Consider the following 16996-nt stretch of genomic DNA (forward strand, 5'->3'; position numbering starts at 1 on the left):
AGAGAAGTGGTGCCTCAATGCGCACCCGGGATCCGAACCCGGGCTGCCAGCATCGCAGCGCGCGCACTTAACCACCAAGCCACAGGCCCGGCCCAAAGGTTAAGTTTTGATGCCCAAGGTGTCAGTGGAGAGGAGACAAGGGTACCACAAAGTGGGGGCTGGTGAGAGGGAGGAAGATGATGAACTTTGCCAAGGGCCCCTCGCCGCCACCCCAGGGAAGGGGGTGGGGGCTCTGGAGCCCCACCCGCACGGTACCTCAGCTCTGTTTTAATTTCTTCATAGTCAGACTGTGCCTGGAGCTTCTCTTCCAGCTTCTAGAAGAGCAAACAAAGATGGTGAGGCTGGTCCCCGTGCTTGGAGGGCCGGCTGGGCTGTCCCTCCGCCTGGGGACGCCCTGCCCGCCTCCCGTCTGCCCGCCGCCTGCCCCAAGACCTGCCTCGATGGCCTCGGACTTGGCGCTGAGCTGGCGCTCCAGGTCTGCGATCTGGTTGGCAGAGGTCTCCTCCAGCTCCTGCAGAGAGCTCTGGAGGTGCTGCACGTCCTTCAACAGCCGCAGGATCTCCCGATCCTTGGAGGCCAGGGCGGCCTCCAGCCGAGGGCCAGAGCACAGGGCAAAGTTCACCTTATCCTGGGGACAAAGAGGGGCTGAGAGGCATGGGGCTGGGGGCTGCAGGGCTGGCCTCCCCACCCCTGAGTCCCAAACAAGACGGGAGATCCACCCGAGGTACAGCACCCCCTTCTGACAGGCCCGCGCCTCCCGTTTCCCACCTCCGAGCCTTTGCTCGGGCGGGTCCCACCAGCCTGGATGCCTTTGCCTCTATTCCTGAAACTAAATCAGAAGGGAGGGGGAGTGGGCAAGGAAGGTTTTCTGGAGGAAGATGTGTCTCAACAGTGATTAAGGTCAAGAACAAGTTAGCGGTCTGGAAAATTGCTCAGTTGCATCCACTGAAGGTGACCAGATTTGCTTACACTCGCTGGTATCTGTGCAGGAGAAATGCAGGCCCCTGTGCACCAAGATGCACAGACACCAAGATGAGTGTTCACAGCAGCCCCCTCTGTAATAGCCCCAAACTGGAAGCCCCCCAGATGCCTATCAGCAGGAGAACAGATGCACAGACTGTGGTATATTCACACAACGGAATACTATACAGCAACGAAAACGAATCATCTACAGCCACTTGCAACACAGCATGGATGACTCTCCCAGATACGACATGGAGTGAAAGAAGCCAGACGCCAGAGTGTGTGTGATTCAATTAAGATCAGACACAAAAATAGGCAAAACCAATCTGTGCTGTCAGGCGAGTGGCTCCTCTTGGGAAGTAACACCTGGATGGGGGCAGGCGGGGGGCTGCTCGGGCACAGGGGATGTTCTGCTTGTTGATCTGGACGCTGGCTGTGGGTGCGTTCATTCTGAGGAATTCGATGTGCTGTACACTTATGATATGCACGTTCTCCCTTATGTATATTATACTTCAATAACATATTTCATTAAAAACGAACAAGATAGGAAGCAGTGAGTTGGGTGAGGATAGACGGGGATAGGTGTTCCCAGCAGAGGGAACCTCACAGACAAAGGTTTGGGTTTCTAAATTGGACACACACAGGCCCTACCCAGTGGGACGTCCATTCGAGGCAGCAAGAGACCCTCAGGACTAGACTGAGACCCTGCAGCCAGAGGCCACTTTAGGGGTGCATCCTTCCTCCTCCTCATTTGCCGCCAGCCCCAACCCCCACAGCTTCTCCAGGTGTCAGGGAACGGCCCCTTTGTCCTGGACGAAGATGGAGAGGCTGCTGTTTGAGGACCTGAAGTCAGGCTGGTCCTGAGCTCAGTTACAAATGAATCTAAGAAGCTTACGAAAACAACAACCCACCACTACCACCCCGGCTATTCTTCCACGGAGATAAACGCCAATTAAAACAGGAAGCGGATGCCATTACACATTAAATTAATTAGCATCGAGCGCCACTGTTGTGCCCAGAAAAGCTCATCCCCCAAACCAGCAAAGTTCCCCGTGGCTGATTAGCACAGGCATTTGCCGGCTTCTGTGGGGGTTAATTAAGAACCATCAGCAAGTTCTCTGTGAGGCGTGCTCAAGAGCTCACTCGTCCTGTCTCTCCGCGTTGTGCGACATCCAGGCTCACTGACACATACGCACTGTCTCCTGGGACACAGACACAGGTGGACATGCCTACAGACAGCACACACTGACACAGGCACCTGCCCGTGCTGACACGCACACACACGGAAATACACAGCCATCAGGAGACACACTCATATGGACGTGTCAGCAGACACACACAGACATGTATGGGCTCCAGGAGGCCACACGCTCTCATGAGCAATAACACCCAGACACGCCCCAAACACACGAGTAATCATACTAGAAGCATCAGGTATTCACTGAGCACAGACCATAAGCCAGGCACCATTTTAGTACTTTACATGTAACCCTCTCAATAATCCTGTAAGGCAGGTCTTACTTGTACAGACAAGGAAACCGAGGCACAGTTAGATGAAGCATACGGTCATTTGCGCAAAGGTCACAAATAGACACACACAGTAACACATGTTCAGAGAGACACTTTCTAATATTTGAACAGAAAGACAGACACAGACACATGGGGGTCTGTGTATCAGGGTGTCAGGTGAAGTGAAAATTATGCTGGCCACTTCGAGTTCATGGGTGGAGACTGCAAATCACCCTGGCGCAGACCTGTTCTTATGGAAGGAATTGTGACTCCTTGGTGCAGAGATCTGGAAAGAAGGTGGACCGATTTACACAGGGAACCCAAGGCTTTCAGGGAGACAAAGGGCAGAGACGCTTCATATATGCAGGAGAGTAGGTTTGGGTGTCTCTGACTAAAACCCCAGGACCCCATAGGAGCACCAGCCAGGAGGAAAGAGAAAGATATATTGACTAACCAGGCTTAACACAGGAACCTCATGGGTGATGGTCAAAGGCTGGCTCTTTGTAGTGTGTGGCTGGCTGGGAAGCCCCATGGGAATCACCCTAGTGTGTTTTGGGAACCAATGGCTCAGATCCTGGTATGCGGCCCTACCGCAGTCCTGGAGGGGACTGAGAACCAGCGGGGCGTCCCCAGCGGTCCCATGCATCCACCAAGCTGTAGAGACCAGTGGCCAACAGCGACACCTGGTGGCAGCCACCAAAACTGCACTGCAGCCCTATTGATCAAACCCACCCTCTCAGCCCCCCTTGCCGGGCCTCTGGCAAGAGGAAAGATCCTCTTTGGCCTGAGTAAGTTCTTGGCATTTTTGGACAACTAGGGGTACGGGGGGCCTCCAAAGGAAGATACTGGACTTCCTGTTAATCAGGGTGTATGGAAGCTCGAGCTTGAAAAGTTAAAAGAGCTGTGGCTATATTTGGACCCTCAGCTGGTAACACAAGTCATGATAATTAGGTTTAAGTACACAGTGACCTTGGCAGTTAAGATGGGACGCCCACTGGATGCAGAGAGCCCCATACACATGCATGTGCACAATTCCGCAGAGATACGAGACTGACCCACACAATCTCACCCATGTATTCACACCCACCAACACGGCCTTTCCCACTCTTCCTCCGGCTCTCCCACCGTCCTTACCCCACCGGGTCCCTGTGGGGAGCAGCAGGCCAGGCGGATGGAGCTGTTGACAGAGGCGAGTTGTTCCCGAAGGCTTTCTACCTCCCGCTGGGCAGCCTCGGCTCGCTGGGGAGGAGAATGTGGTAAGCGTAGGTAAGAGGTGAGCGGGCCTGCTGGACCCCACCCTGGCCCTCTGCCATCTCCCCCACCGTCTCAGGCAGGGGCTGGGCAGGCAGGGCTCCGAGGGCCCGGGGTCCTACTTGCTGCGTCCTGGACCCTCAAGTTGGCTCTGGGTTCCCCTGGGGTGCGTGGGACCCCGAGAGGAGCCGGAACATTCCCACTGCACTAGGGAGGAAGGGAGATGCTGTCTTGACGGGACTGGCAAGTTTTCACACATTTCCAGGCCACGTCAGTTGGCCAAGGAAACTTCAGACCAGGCTAGTCAGAAGGCCAGAGCTTGTCCCCAGCTCCCACGCCACCGGGCCTAGAAGGAGTCTTGGAGGGCGTCGCAGAGGCGTCTTCCCAGCCCACAGGCTGCTGCAGGCCCCTGGGCAGGTCCCTTCCCCTGCCTGGGGCTCAGTTTTCCTTCTGTGAAATGGGGGGAATAAAATACATCTACTGCAGGGGCGTGCTGAAATACATCGAAATCGGAAGCCACAGTTGACCAAACTGGGTCTATGGTGGATCTTAACTCCTTAAGAATTTCTAAGAAAAAGGCCCGGAAGGAAGGACCCAAATGTTAACAACGTAGCCTGTGGTTTTGGAGGGAAATCTGTACTTTCTCACTTCCTGGTTGTGTGACCTTGGGCAAGAGACTTCCTCTCCCCAGCCGCAGTGTCCCTATCTGTAAAACGGGGACTATAAAAGCAACTGTCTCATGGGGTTGTTCTGCAAAGTAAGTGACCTGGTGGAATATAGCTCATGAGGTCTCTTAGCTTGATGCCCATCACACACCAGTGTGTCAGTAACTGGTTACTTTATTGACCTCATCAGGGTGTACGGGGGCTTGGGCCACTACTCAGGAAATTACAAGAGCTGGGCTGTATTTCGCCCTCAGCTGGAGACACTGGTCATTGTGATTATGTTTAACTCACACGCTGACCCTGGCAATCAGGATGCTGTGCCCACTACACGCACACGAGACCCACATACATCCTGTTCACGTCTCATTAATTTACTTTTAGTCAATTTGCTATTTATTTATTGGGATCCTGCCTTGTTCCAGACATGGTTCAAGTCAGTTTTGTTTGGGGAAAGCTTGTGGGTGTGTGGGGTGGTAGAGAAAATATTTTTATGCTTCTGCCCAGTTAGGGGTTTCTGAGCAAATGTGACTGAAACTTGGGATCTGGGCTGAAAGACAAGCCTTGGAAGTCACCTGACGACTGAGGAGCCTGTGAGAGATCCAAAGTTGCCTCCCTGGAGGGGTGTTTCCATTTCAGGGGGGTGAGACCCAGGCCACGGACACATCGCTGGGATGTGAAGCTGGGTTAAAGCTACTAGTCGGATCTTCCCCTGGGGAGACGGAGGTACAGTCCAAACACTAAACACCCAGGGTCCTCGTCCTGTTCCTCCTGACGCTCGGGAGACAGGGGTCTCTCCCTCTCTCAGGAGGCCCATCTCCGACGTCACCACACTCACGTTTGGGGGTGCCTCGCCTACGGGACAAACTCTGGTGCATGTGGGATGACGCCTGGTTCTCAGCTTGTCCCCCAGGGTCAGACCTGGGGCAAACGGCTGTGGTCATTACTAAGTAAGTACTAATACTGATCTGCTCTGCTCCAGCATCCTCTTGCTCACACTCAGGATAGTTAATAAACACAGATATTAAAAACCTAACATGATGACATTTACGTTCTTCTCCACCCTTTCTATAATGAGCAGGTTTTAGTCTTATATTCCGAAAAATAAACATTTTTAAAAAATGCTCCCTCTTGCAACCACTCTGCGATCTCTTTTCTCCACCTCTAGGAATTCACCCTGTATAGTGGCGCGTGCACGTCTGAGATGATCTCTGTACAAGGTTGTTCACTGCGGTGTTAAGGATGATGGGAAAAGACTGCAAGTACCCTAAGTGTTCCTCAACAGGGGACTGTCAGACCACGGGTCGGCAGGCGGCAGCCCGCTGCCTGTGTCTGCCTGTTTTCCCGGAACACAGCCTCGCCCATTCGTTTCCATATCGTCTGTGCTTTCCCATATGGCAAAGCTGAACGGCTGTGACGGAGACCTGCACAGCTGCAGTATGTACGCTCTGACCCTTTACAGAAAGTTCCCCCGGGTTAGAGGACGGTGCGCCCACGTGGCGCAGCACCACGCAGCCCTAGGACAGAAGGAACCGCTTTAGATGGAGACGGAAGGAGCTCTAAGACACGTACATGGAAAAAGTAAGTTCAGGAGGGTGTGTATATTATCCTATCGCTTTTGTTTTAAAAAGGGTTAAAAATGGATATATTCATGGGCTTGTGATTGGATGGAGCATCTCTGGAAGGAGACCCCAGAAACTGGGAAGAGAGGCTGCCAGAGGAGGGGACACGGAGGTCCCGGGCATGCCCTGATGTACCTTTTGCAGTTTTGAACTGTGTAAATAGATTACCTATTCCAAAAATTAACCTAAAAATGCTATTCTTTCCCAGGTTTCCTCTGCAGGAGGGAGCGCCCTGCCCGGGTGCCCGCACGGCCACGCCTCTGGGCCTTTGCCTCTGCGTGCCTTCTGCCTGGAACACCCTTCCTCAAAAGAACAGCGGCTGGGCTTTAGGACCCGGCCGCAGTGTCGTCCTCCGGCCTCGCTCAACCACCCCCAGGGGAAGGACCACCGGCCCTGTCGCATCGCTGGCCCCTCCTGGCCATGCCGCCCACTGCCAGCCTTGCAGGGAGCTGAGGGAGAGAACTGGGGGGCCCACGAGACTCCAGACCAGACCGCACAACCACGCCTCACCTTTCAAAGTCCTGCCCAGCTCTGCCCAGCAGATGGCAACACAAGCGAAGCCAGAGGATGGCAGGACGAGGGAACCCCACGCGTGTATGTGAAGACGGAGACTCGGAGAGGCTTGAGGGGCACTAGAAGATGGGCGCCCCAGGGAGGGGTTGGGGTCCACTCACTGCTGGGCTGGCATGGCTGGGGTCAGTGAGGAGGCTGGGGGACACCCCGCATGGGGAGGGAGGGAGGGGAGGAGAGAAGCAGCCCTGGGTTTGTCCCTTGTCACCACCCCCAGCTCTGTGGAACATGGCTCCTCACTCAGTCGGGCTGGGAGAGACCCGTGTCCCAGCTTGGCCTGGGGACGGACACTGGCGGGCTGGGATCGCTGGTCACTGCTCTGCTCCCTCCTCCTGCTCCCCGGAGACACCCGGAGAGGCCTCCCAGCTGGCTCTGCAGGCTGCCTCCTGGCCCTTGCCCAGGCTGTTCCATGGCCTGGAGTGCCATCCCTCTACGTTCTCCATTTATTCGTCAGGGCTCAGCTCCAGGGCCCTCCTCCGGGACAACTTCTCTGACCCCTGAGTCTCGGTCAGGTGCCCCTTCCCTGACTGCTGCTGCCCGGGTCACCCTCGTTCCCAGCATTCTGTCTGCACCGCGCCCTCCCCGCCGAGAGCTTGGTGAGGGTATGGCCTGCGCCCCGGCACTCAGCAGGGCGCGCGGTTCAATACACGTTGACTGAGCTCAGCTCCTCCTCCAGCCCAGCCCGAGACCCCACCCCGGGCAGAAGGAACCCGGCACACGTCTCCTCACCTGGTTAGCTTTCTCCAGGTTGGTCATGATCAGCCCGACTTCATCCGCCCTGAGACGGAAAGACGAGGCCCTGAGGGAGGGCTTCTGCTGGCCGCCAGGGCCCCGGCCCGTCCTCACACCCCCAGCTCCTGCCTGAACTCAGGGGTCTCGCGCTGGAGGGTTGGACTGCGGAGCTGGGGAGTGGGGACAGCCCCAGGAGGCTGGGGCGAGGCGGAGGCCCCTGCCCAGCAAATCCTGCTCAGCCCGTGACCCAGGATGTCATTTACAGTCTGTGCCGCTCTGACGGCACAGCAAATGACTGGTGAACAGCTGTGTGCCTGTGCCCGCGGGGAGCAGAGGGTGCTCAATGCAATGGGAGGCTCAGGCAGAGAGGCAGAGGGAGAAGGGTCAGAAAGAGGAGGCAGGTCTGGGAGGGTCAGAGGGAGGGGGCAGGTCTGGGAGGGTCAGAGGAGGAGGCAGGTCTAGAGGGTCAGAGGGAGGGGGCAGGTCTGGGAGGGTCAGAGGAGGAGGCAGGTCTGGGAGGGTTAGAGGGAGGAGGCAGGTCTGGAGGGTTAGAGGGAGGAGGCAGGTCTGGAGGGTTAGAGGGAGGAGGCAGGTCTGGAGGGTTAGAGGGAGGAGGCATACCCCAGCAGCGTGTTCACTTACTTGGACGCCGCCTCCTCATCGTACTTCCGCCGCAGCTCCAGCAGCTCCGTCTGCGTGGCCTTTAACGCTGGGAAAAGTAAAGAGCCAGGGTGAGGCTCTGCGCCCCAGGGGGTGGGAGCCACTCATCTGTGGGGCCTGGGGTGGTGAGGGAAGCCATTCTCTCAGTTAGGACTGGCGACAGGAGCGAGTGTCTGGCCCCAGAGGGGCTTCATGCTGGCGGGAGGGCTGTGGAGCGGCCAGGTGGAGGGCAGACCAGATGATCCTCAGCGTCTGTGAGGCTCAGGGGACCCGGGTAAGGGAGGGCCGTCTGTTGCGTGGCCTGCCCCGAGTCACTCCAGGCCCTGGGGGGCCATCCTCCCATGAGCTCACCCACCCTGAGTTCCAGACCCGGCAGGTGAGGGGGATGGGGAGGAGCAACAAAGTCAACAGATACGTGTATACTATAATAAATGAGGAATTTCTCATAAAACCCCAGAGTTCTGATTTCTCTAGGAAAACTAAAGGGACCGGCCACACTGGGCCGTACGGCAGTGCCTGGCTGGTGCTCAGCAGGAGCCACCTCTTCAGACAAGGCCTTGGTTCTCCTGTTTGCCCCAGTCCCCACCCTGTCCTACTGCCTTCCCTAACCCAGCCGGCCTGGTGGCATGCCCGGCCCCTGTAGACGCTGCGTTTGCCCCTCCTGATTTAATTCTCTCTCAAGCCCTCTGTCCACGGCAGTGTGGCCTCCGGGGACTGGGGCTCAGACCCCTGCTGGGTAATGTAGGTCTTTCCCTTCCCAACTCCCTTCTTGCCTTCCTGATTCTAGAACACCTGAGCCCGTGTTCACAGTGTCACCGTCCGCTCCCGCTCCTCCCTCTGGGCCTCCTGGTCTGATGGCCGGGTCGCAGCGTGAGGGCAGGGGACACGTGCCAGACACATACCAGAATGTAGGACCTTGATCTTCTCCTCGGCCTCCCCCAGTCTGGCTGCCAAAGTGATCTGTACTTCTTGAAGGCCCCTGCGGAGAGACGGGGCTGCAGATGTGTGGACGGCCCGCCCCGGCCTCCTAGCCCCTCGGCCACCCTGCGGTCTGCACCCGTCTCTATAACAAGCCCTTACACACGACAGGCAGCCGCCTGGCTGCCCTGCTCTTCTGCTGGCCGTGTGCCCTCCATTGTGGCTGCCAGTTACGTTTCTGGCAGCATTCCAGGGGGCCTGCAGCAGCCGTGACCTGGCCTCTCTGGGCCTCAGTTTCCTCATCTGTAAAATGGGGTTTCTGATGGGTCTGCTCGGTTGGTGTAGTGAGGCACATTCAGCGTGGGGACCTGGCTGCACTGGGGGACAGCTGATGCAAAGCCCCGGGCCTTACATGGTCTGAAGTGACTCTAGGAAGGGGCCCCGCCTACCTCGATCTGACATCCTGCCCCTCTCCCTCCACTCCAGCTAACAGGCCTGTTCCTGCCTTAGGGCCTTTGCACTGGCTGTTCCCTGTCACACCCTGCCCCTATACACCTGCAGAGCTCACGCCCTCACCTCCTCAGGGCTGTGCTCAGCTTCTCTGTGAGGCCTCCCCCAACACCCTGTTTAAAACTTCAGCCGCCCATTTTACACCCCCACCTCCTGCTGTTTTTCTTCACAACCCTGATCATCCAGCACACCATTTATTTATCTTGTTGATTTGTGTCTTCCTCACTAGAGGTTTGGTCCACTGTATTCACTGCTGTGTCCCCAGAACAGTGCCTGGCACACGGCAGCTGGCTCCACAAATATGTGGAATGAATGAAGGAAGGAATAAGTGAATGAAAGAAAGGATAAATGAAATGACCACCAGAGAACTGTCCTAGAAACGCCCCAGGAACCCATACGTTTTTACCACGGCGCCAGCTGTAAGGGCGACCACCTACTGCTACGCACCCCTCCGCGTGAGCACTGAGCTAAGGCGTCACCTCATTCCATCCCCACGGCACACTAGGAAGTGATACTGCCTGTGATGGTCAGTGTGATGTGTCCACTTGCTGGGCTACAGTACCCAGTTACTCAGTCACACACTGACCCAGGTGTTGCGATGAAGGGATTCTGTAGATGGGGTTAACATCTACAATCAGCTGACGTTAAGTAAAGGAGAAGAGTCTCAATAATGTGGGTGGGCCGCATCTAATCAGTTGAAGGTCTTCAGAACAAAACCGAGGAGGAAGAAATTCTGCCTCAAGACTGCAGCACTGACTCCTGCCTGACAGTTTCCAGCCTCCTGGCTGGCTCGACCAGTTCAGACTTGCCAGGCCAATCGTTGAACTACATCTCTTAATTCATTAAAAAGAAATCCTGCTGGTTCTGTTTCCCTGGACAACCCTGACATTAGCCCCATTTTCCAGATGGGGAAACTGAGGCTCAGAGAGGTGATGTGACCTGCCCAGGGCTGGCAGCTGAGCCGCTAAGGGGGGGCTCGAACCCAGGCTGCATCTCCATCTCCAACCTGTGTCTGGATTCCCCGAGGCTTGCAGGCAGGGGTGACTCTGGGTCCCACCTCCCGGCCAGGGGGCAGCAGGGGCCTGCCTGTCCCCCACTCACTTTTGTTTCTCTGCCTCATTTCTCTGCAGCAAAGTTTCTGTCAGGAGGGCCTTGCTGGGAACGCCCGGGAGGCGGCTCCCCTCGGTCAGCGTGGGCCTGGCCGGAGACGTCCCCTCTCTCTGCTCTGGAGGGAGAAAAAGAGGGGCCACCCGTCGCTGAGAGCAGGGGACAGCCAGAGCCGCTCTCGGCACACCCGATCCATCGACCGATCGTGCTGGGACAAGAATCAATTTCCCACACTCGGGCGTCGGAGGGAGCACGGCTGTCGGGATCACTGTCATCATGGACGGCTGGGCTGCAGCTGTGGCGAGCGCGCGGGCATGAAAGTCGAGTCCCCACGGCGCCAGCCTCGGACAGCTCACCAGAGGCTTCCCTTCCTCTCTCAGACCTGTTCCCGCCTCCTGGGCCTTCTTATTTTTTTAAACGTTGTGGTAAAATAAACATAACACAAAATTCACCAATTTAGCCATTTTAAAGTGTACAATTCAGTGACATTTAGTATGTTCACGATATTGTGCAACTGTTACCACTCACTTCAGAACATTGTCACCACCCTAAAAGGAAACTCGTCCCTATTAAGCAGTTGTCACTCCCATTGCCCCTCCCCCAGCCCCTGGCAACCACCCATCTGCTTTCTGTCTACGGATTTGCGTATTGCAGACATTTCAGATCACTGGAATCATAATGTAGGTCCTTTTGCAACTGGCTACTTTCACTTGGCATAATGTTTTCAAGGCTCATCCAGGTTGTAGCGTGTATCAGACCTCCATTCCTTTTCATGGCTGAATAATATTCCGTCTTATGAGTACGCCCCATCTTGCTTTTCCACTCATCCATTCGTGGACATTTAGGTTGTTTCCACCATTTGGCTGTTGTGAAGAAAGCTGCTATCAACATTCATGTCACGTTTTTGTTTGAGCACCTGTTTTCCATTCTCTGGGGTACAGACCTGGGAGGGGAACTGCTGGGCCCTGCGGTAACTCGGGGTTTGACTTACCGAGGACCCCCCACACTGTTCCCTCCCCACAGTCGGGGCGCACACTCAGACGCTCGGTCATCGCCCGCCTCACCTGCAGGTGCCCAGGGCAGAGAAACATCATGTCCCCTTTCAGGCTCTGTGGCGGCTCATCCTGGGGGCAGTGTGTGCCTTCAGCACTGAATTCATCACAGGGAGACAGAGTGCTCAGGGGCCGGCCGTCTAGGGTGGGTGGCTCAAGAACTCCAAAATCTGGGCCCGAGCGACTCAGTTAAGTCCTGTCCTAGTCATTAAGCTCCTATCATGAGTCTGGTGCAATGGTGAGTGCAGATGTGGGGGGACTGCAGAGTGAGCCCCTCGAGGGGCTGCCACACTGGTCAGGGCCTGGCTCGTTCTTACACACACACACACACAGAAACACGGGGAATGTTCCAGGTGCTCAGGCTATAGCAGTGAACAAAAAGACGAGGTTTGACCATCATGACGCAGAGTGACAAGTGTCCTCAAGGAGAAATGCAGCCCAGGGAGGAGGTCAAGGGCCCTTGGTCTGAGTGCCCGTGTGGCCACCTGCTGCCTCTGACTCAGTTTCCCCACCTGTACAGTGGGGCCAGTGACCCCTCAGAAGCTTGGTGCCGGGAGACAGTGGGATGCTGTGTGAAAGGCTCACGGCACAGAGCAAACGCTTTCGGGAGGTGGTTCCCAAAGCTGCTATTATTCCTACAGAGGGAAGGTCACAGCCCGGGGGACCTCAGATGAAGGACGTGCTGGGGAACCTTGGAGGCTTCATAGAGGCGCCTATACGTGAGCTGAGGCTGAAGAACTGCCAGGTCCTGGCTTGTCAGGGATGGCTGGAAGGGCATTCCGGGTGCAGGAACAGAGTTGGCAAGGTGCTGTATTTTAGTCACTGTAAGTCTTCCCCAGAAGACTCTGCCCAGGGCCAGGCATACAGTAGGTGCTCACTAGGCACATGGAGGGAAGGGAGGGAGCTGTGACATGGAGAGTGTCAGAGAGTGGACATTTCCTGAGAAGCAACTTCCTGTCAAGCTCTCACCTGACAGGCCTCAGCCCATTTTATCTTCCCACAGGCCAAACCCGGCCCACCACCTGTTTTGTACATAAAGTTTTATTGGAAGACAGCTATGCACACTCATTTACATATTCTCCATGGCTGCTGTCACACAGAACTGAGTAGTTTCCACGGAAACTGCATGGTCTGAAACATTTACTCCCTGGCCCTTTACAGAAAAAAGGTAACCTTGCTGATCTCGGAGGTAAATCCTGCTCATTCATTCCTTAGACAAGTGTCCCTACATCTGACTCTTCCCCTCCTCCCTGCTGAATTTTTTAACCACCCTCCTGGATTTTGTTCCTTTCCCTCTCCTCCTGGACACGCAGCTGGACTACATTTCCCAGCCTCCTTTGCAGCAGGGTGTGACCACGTGGCCGAGTTTTGGCCAATGGGATGTGACCGGAAGCGAGTGTGCTCCTCCCGGGCCTGGATCTCGGCGTGACCCTCCGCATTCTTTCTCTGCCTGTTGGCCGGTTGTCAGCGTTCAGTGTGCTTCTGGATGGCGCGTGTTGAAGGCGGCAGGACCACCGCAGCCTGGTCCCCGAGTGACTGCGTGGAGCACCCCCTGCAGCTTCCCCACCCTTCAGATATACGCAGCCTCTGAGACTTGGTGTTGGTCTCTCAGCAGCAGAGTACCTTAACCCGTCCGCATCTAAAATGATCAAGTCGAGGTCCCTGTCCCCCCACCGCCGCCCAAGGCGGGCTGAATTTGGTACTGCAGATCCACAGCCCAACTGTTTATTATGGACATCCTGTGAAGGCCTTATCAGTACCTTTGGGGCCGAGGAGCTCGGGGTGCCTCTTCCACGAGGCGTGGAGGTCTCGCCGCGGCTGCCCGCTGGGGTCGAAGCTGGGGGGCTGCAGTCTGTCGTCTAGGCTACGCGCCGCCTCAAACACAGGCACGGGGTCTGCACAGAGAGAGAGGACAGGGGTGGTGGGGCCCTGGGGGCTGGGGACACCCAGGCTGAGGCCGTGGAGCGTGGTGGGTGCCTCCACGGGAAGCTGGGGTGGGGGACCATCCACAGGAGCCGCCTGGAGTCTCTCTGATAGCTTAGGGGCGCAACAGGGACTTTCCGCTGTATGAGGGTGCAGCCTTCTTCAGGCACCTGCTCAGGGGAGCGTTGTGGTCCCCATGGGTGTGGGTGTCCTGCCCAGCTGGGAATAATAAAAACAGTTGTCAAAATAACTGCATTTTCTGGATTCTACCATGCCATCTGTGGCAGCCCTGAGATTGTGTCTTGCACGCTCCAACCACAGGGAGCGCCACTGAGCAAGGATCCCCCCATCCCCCCAGCTGTTGGATCCTGAAATCCATCCGTCTGACTTCCCGGGCTTTCCCAGCCAGGGCCAGCAGGAAGCGGATAGCAGCAGACCTGCTCCGGGAGCGGGGACTGCTCTGAGGGCCGAGGGCTCCCCCGAGGGCTCGCCCAGCGCTTCCTGAGGCTGTACGCGGTCTGGATGCTTCCCCAGCTCCCCGCCTCTCCCAGCTCTCTCTCCGTTCTCCCTCACCTGCGGTTCCCCAACAGCATCCTTGCACATGTGATCGTTGGGGTGCCCCTCTGTGGACCTGGGCCCAATACACCACCATTTGTGACACACGCGGTCGATTATTTAAAGCCCATTAAATAATGGCTTTTCTGGAAATACACACCTGGATGCCTCCCAATCTCCCAAGAGCTAGAAGGTGAGGAACACGCAGGTCCTTCCGCCTGGAACTTGCTCCTCCCCCACCCTGGCATCTAGCGAGCACGTGCTCTTCCTTCAGATCTGGAATCCCCCACCTCTCCTTCCAGGTGGCACCCCCCCCCCCCCGCCCTCGGGCAGGTACTAAGAGCACCTGGGTGATGCCAGAGGTCGGCGTGGCATCTCCCAGGTTACAAAGCCCGTCCGTGGAATGGGTTCCCACGATGCTCCTGGCATCCCTGGAGGCGGCTTGGATCTAACTCGTTTTCACAGATGAGGAAACTGAGGCTCAGAGAAGTCAGGTGACTGGTGCAGGGGGGAGGTGACACTCGAGTCTAGGTCTCTTTCTCTGATGCCACAAAGGCTTCCTGTCCAAGTGGTGTGGACATGTCAGCCCCAGCAGCTGCCCGCGAGTGTTTACGGGGGCCAGGAAAGCCAGGGCGTCCTCTCTGCAGACCGAGGGGCCTGGGTCGGTCCACAGTCCTTTCAGCTGCACCGGAGCCCTCTCTCTCCCTGGTCCCTCCCCTGGGGTCTCCCGCCAGCATCTCTTGGCCACTGCTCTCTGCTGGGAGGCAGAGGGATTAAGAGCACGGACCCTGGAGTCAGACTCCCCAGGTCCTGGTCTAATCCGTACTTGCTTCTTGGGATTGCTGTGTGACCTCGGCTGACAACTCTACCTCTCAAGGCCTCAACATACAAGTACCAACTTCATGAGGCTGTGATGAGAATTCATGGAAAGGGCTTAACATGTGCCTGGCACTTGATCAGCTCAGAACAAATGGAAGCCCTTGCTATTCCTGCCTTTCTGAGCACCAGTCACACTGACCTTCTCTCAGTCCCTCAAATGCATGTTCCCACCCCAGAGCCTTTGTGCAGGCAGGAGCCTCTGCCAGGACCCCCCCCCCCCACCCTTCAGCCAGTTCATGCTTACTCGTCTTTGCAACTCAAATGCCACTTCTTCCAGGAAGCCCTCCTTGACCGGTCAGTCCTCCGATATGAGCTCTCCCAGCTGCCTGCACCTTTCCTTCACAGCATTCATTGTACTTAAAATTTTTATTGATTTGCAAGTCCACCTAATTAACACCTACTGGACTGCAAACTCCACAACAAGGCAGGGCCAGGACCGCATCTGTCTTTGCTCCCCCACTAGACCCCCTATGGGTGAATGAAGCCTGACACACAGTCCGACCCAATAAATATCTGCTGATGGAAGAAACTGGGCAGTGACTGTACGTGGGGGCCTTCAGGTCTGGCTGGAACAAGGTCGCCTCTGCATTGTATCCATCTCCTCCCGCCTGTTTGTTTAGGTGGCGGGAGGCTGGGACAATGGGCGTTTGTGCCGAGGTAAGCAGGTGCGTGGGAAGGCGGCCGTCTTTCCTCTGTCAGCACTCCCCCCACGCCCCGTCATTAGGCTGGGCCTGCTCAGCGGGGTATGCCATTATGTCTCCCCGGGCTGATGTAATTATACATTGACATAATTAACCCAGCAAGCGCATTAGGCAGGCCAGCTAAAAATTCATCTATAATTATTTGTTGTGTGCATGCTAATGAGTCCATCTGCACTGCCTTTGTACAACACGGACAAATTAATTTACAAGTCTGGATTTTTTAATAAGTTCAAGGAAACGCTTCCTATTGTGTCCTGGATTTTGAGAAAGGAAGAAAAAGGCGACACGCGCCTGCCGGGGTCAGGGAAGTTAGATAAACACGGGAGGGTGCAGCTCCGAGTGGGCCACGGAGAGCCACGGAGGGCTCGCTCTGGCTCCAAGCAGGTGGAAAAGATCCAGCCATGGCTCGGGGGCCAGGCTGGCCATGCGCCCGTCCAGGCCAAAAGACTACACTCAGGAGACAAAAGATGTCGTTGCCCCCATTCGTTCTGCCCGGAGGCCCTGCGGTCACTCCTTGCTGCTGGTGCACTCTGCCCCGGGGAAGCGACCCCTGTGCCCCGGGAGCGGCTGGAGGAGTGGGGCTGGGTGGACACTCAGCACTTGTTCAGCGGATCCCAAGGCTCCGTCTTTTCGCCTTTATTTGCTGGTACAGAGCAGAACACAGCGGTTAAGCTCATGGAATCTGAAGTCCGGCTCTAGGCCCAAATCCCATGGGGCCTTGAGCCTCAGTTTCCCCACTTATCAAGTGGGAAAAATATCACAGTTCCTACTTCCCAGGAATTATTAGTGAAAGAGTAGAAGAGAGACTGAGAGCGTCAGGATGCTTTAGGGACCTCTGGACAGTTGTTTACCTCTCGGGGCCTCCATGTTCTCATCTGTAAAATGGGGCCGTGCCTGCAGGGGTGGTTGTGAGGATAGGGTGAGGGGTCGTGTGCAGAGGTTTGTACAGTGCCAGGCGCACAGTAGGGCTTGCTAAGTGTCGGCGGCTGTTACCACCCTCAGAGGAGACAGCATGTCTGGCGTCTCGGTGTTCTGGTAGCCGCCGTCTGCAGGGTGACACCCCGCAGAGTCTCGGGACAGGGTTTGAACTCATATGTTCCCATCAGTGCCCGGGGACCCAGAGCCCAATAATCCTGCTCTGATCCCCACTCTGGGGCCCAAAGACTCCAGCTTGGAAAGTCACACCTATGAGGTCAGTTTGTCAACATCCCCCAGTGCACAGACGGGGAAAGTGGGGTTCGGTGACCTCCCTGAAGTCTGCCAGCCAGCTGGGGGCAGGGCTGAGTGGGCCCTGGGGCTTCTTCTTCCCACCCTCCACTGCCTCCTGGCTCCTCAATTTGAGGGAGAAAGTGGGGGGGTTTAGATGACTCAGCCAAAGTCAG

At 56.4% G+C, this 16996-nt stretch overlaps 1 protein-coding gene across 6 annotated transcripts in view; it reads right to left on the bottom strand.

The window, feature by feature from the left end:
- The window catches only part of CUX2 (cut like homeobox 2), a 249458-nt gene that overhangs the window by 25189 nt on the left and 207273 nt on the right, over positions 1–16996 (bottom strand). For all 6 annotated transcript variants that reach the window (XM_087423311.1, XM_087423309.1, XM_087423310.1 and 3 more), the window contains 8 exons: positions 13317–13451; positions 10499–10622; positions 8872–8948; positions 7952–8018; positions 7307–7355; positions 3607–3711; positions 437–628; positions 256–314 (listed from right to left, as the gene is read on the bottom strand). In XM_087423311.1, coding sequence (XP_087279437.1) covers positions 256–314; positions 437–628; positions 3607–3711; positions 7307–7355; positions 7952–8018; positions 8872–8948; positions 10499–10622; positions 13317–13451 — 808 coding nt within the window. The remainder of the gene's footprint in view (positions 1–255; positions 315–436; positions 629–3606; positions 3712–7306; positions 7356–7951; positions 8019–8871; positions 8949–10498; positions 10623–13316; positions 13452–16996) is intronic.

Source organism: Ceratotherium simum, chromosome 35 (assembly GCF_057802395.1).
Source record: "Ceratotherium simum simum isolate JZ-2026a chromosome 35, ASM5780239v1, whole genome shotgun sequence".
In the NCBI taxonomy this organism is placed as follows: Eukaryota; Metazoa; Chordata; class Mammalia; order Perissodactyla; family Rhinocerotidae; genus Ceratotherium; species Ceratotherium simum.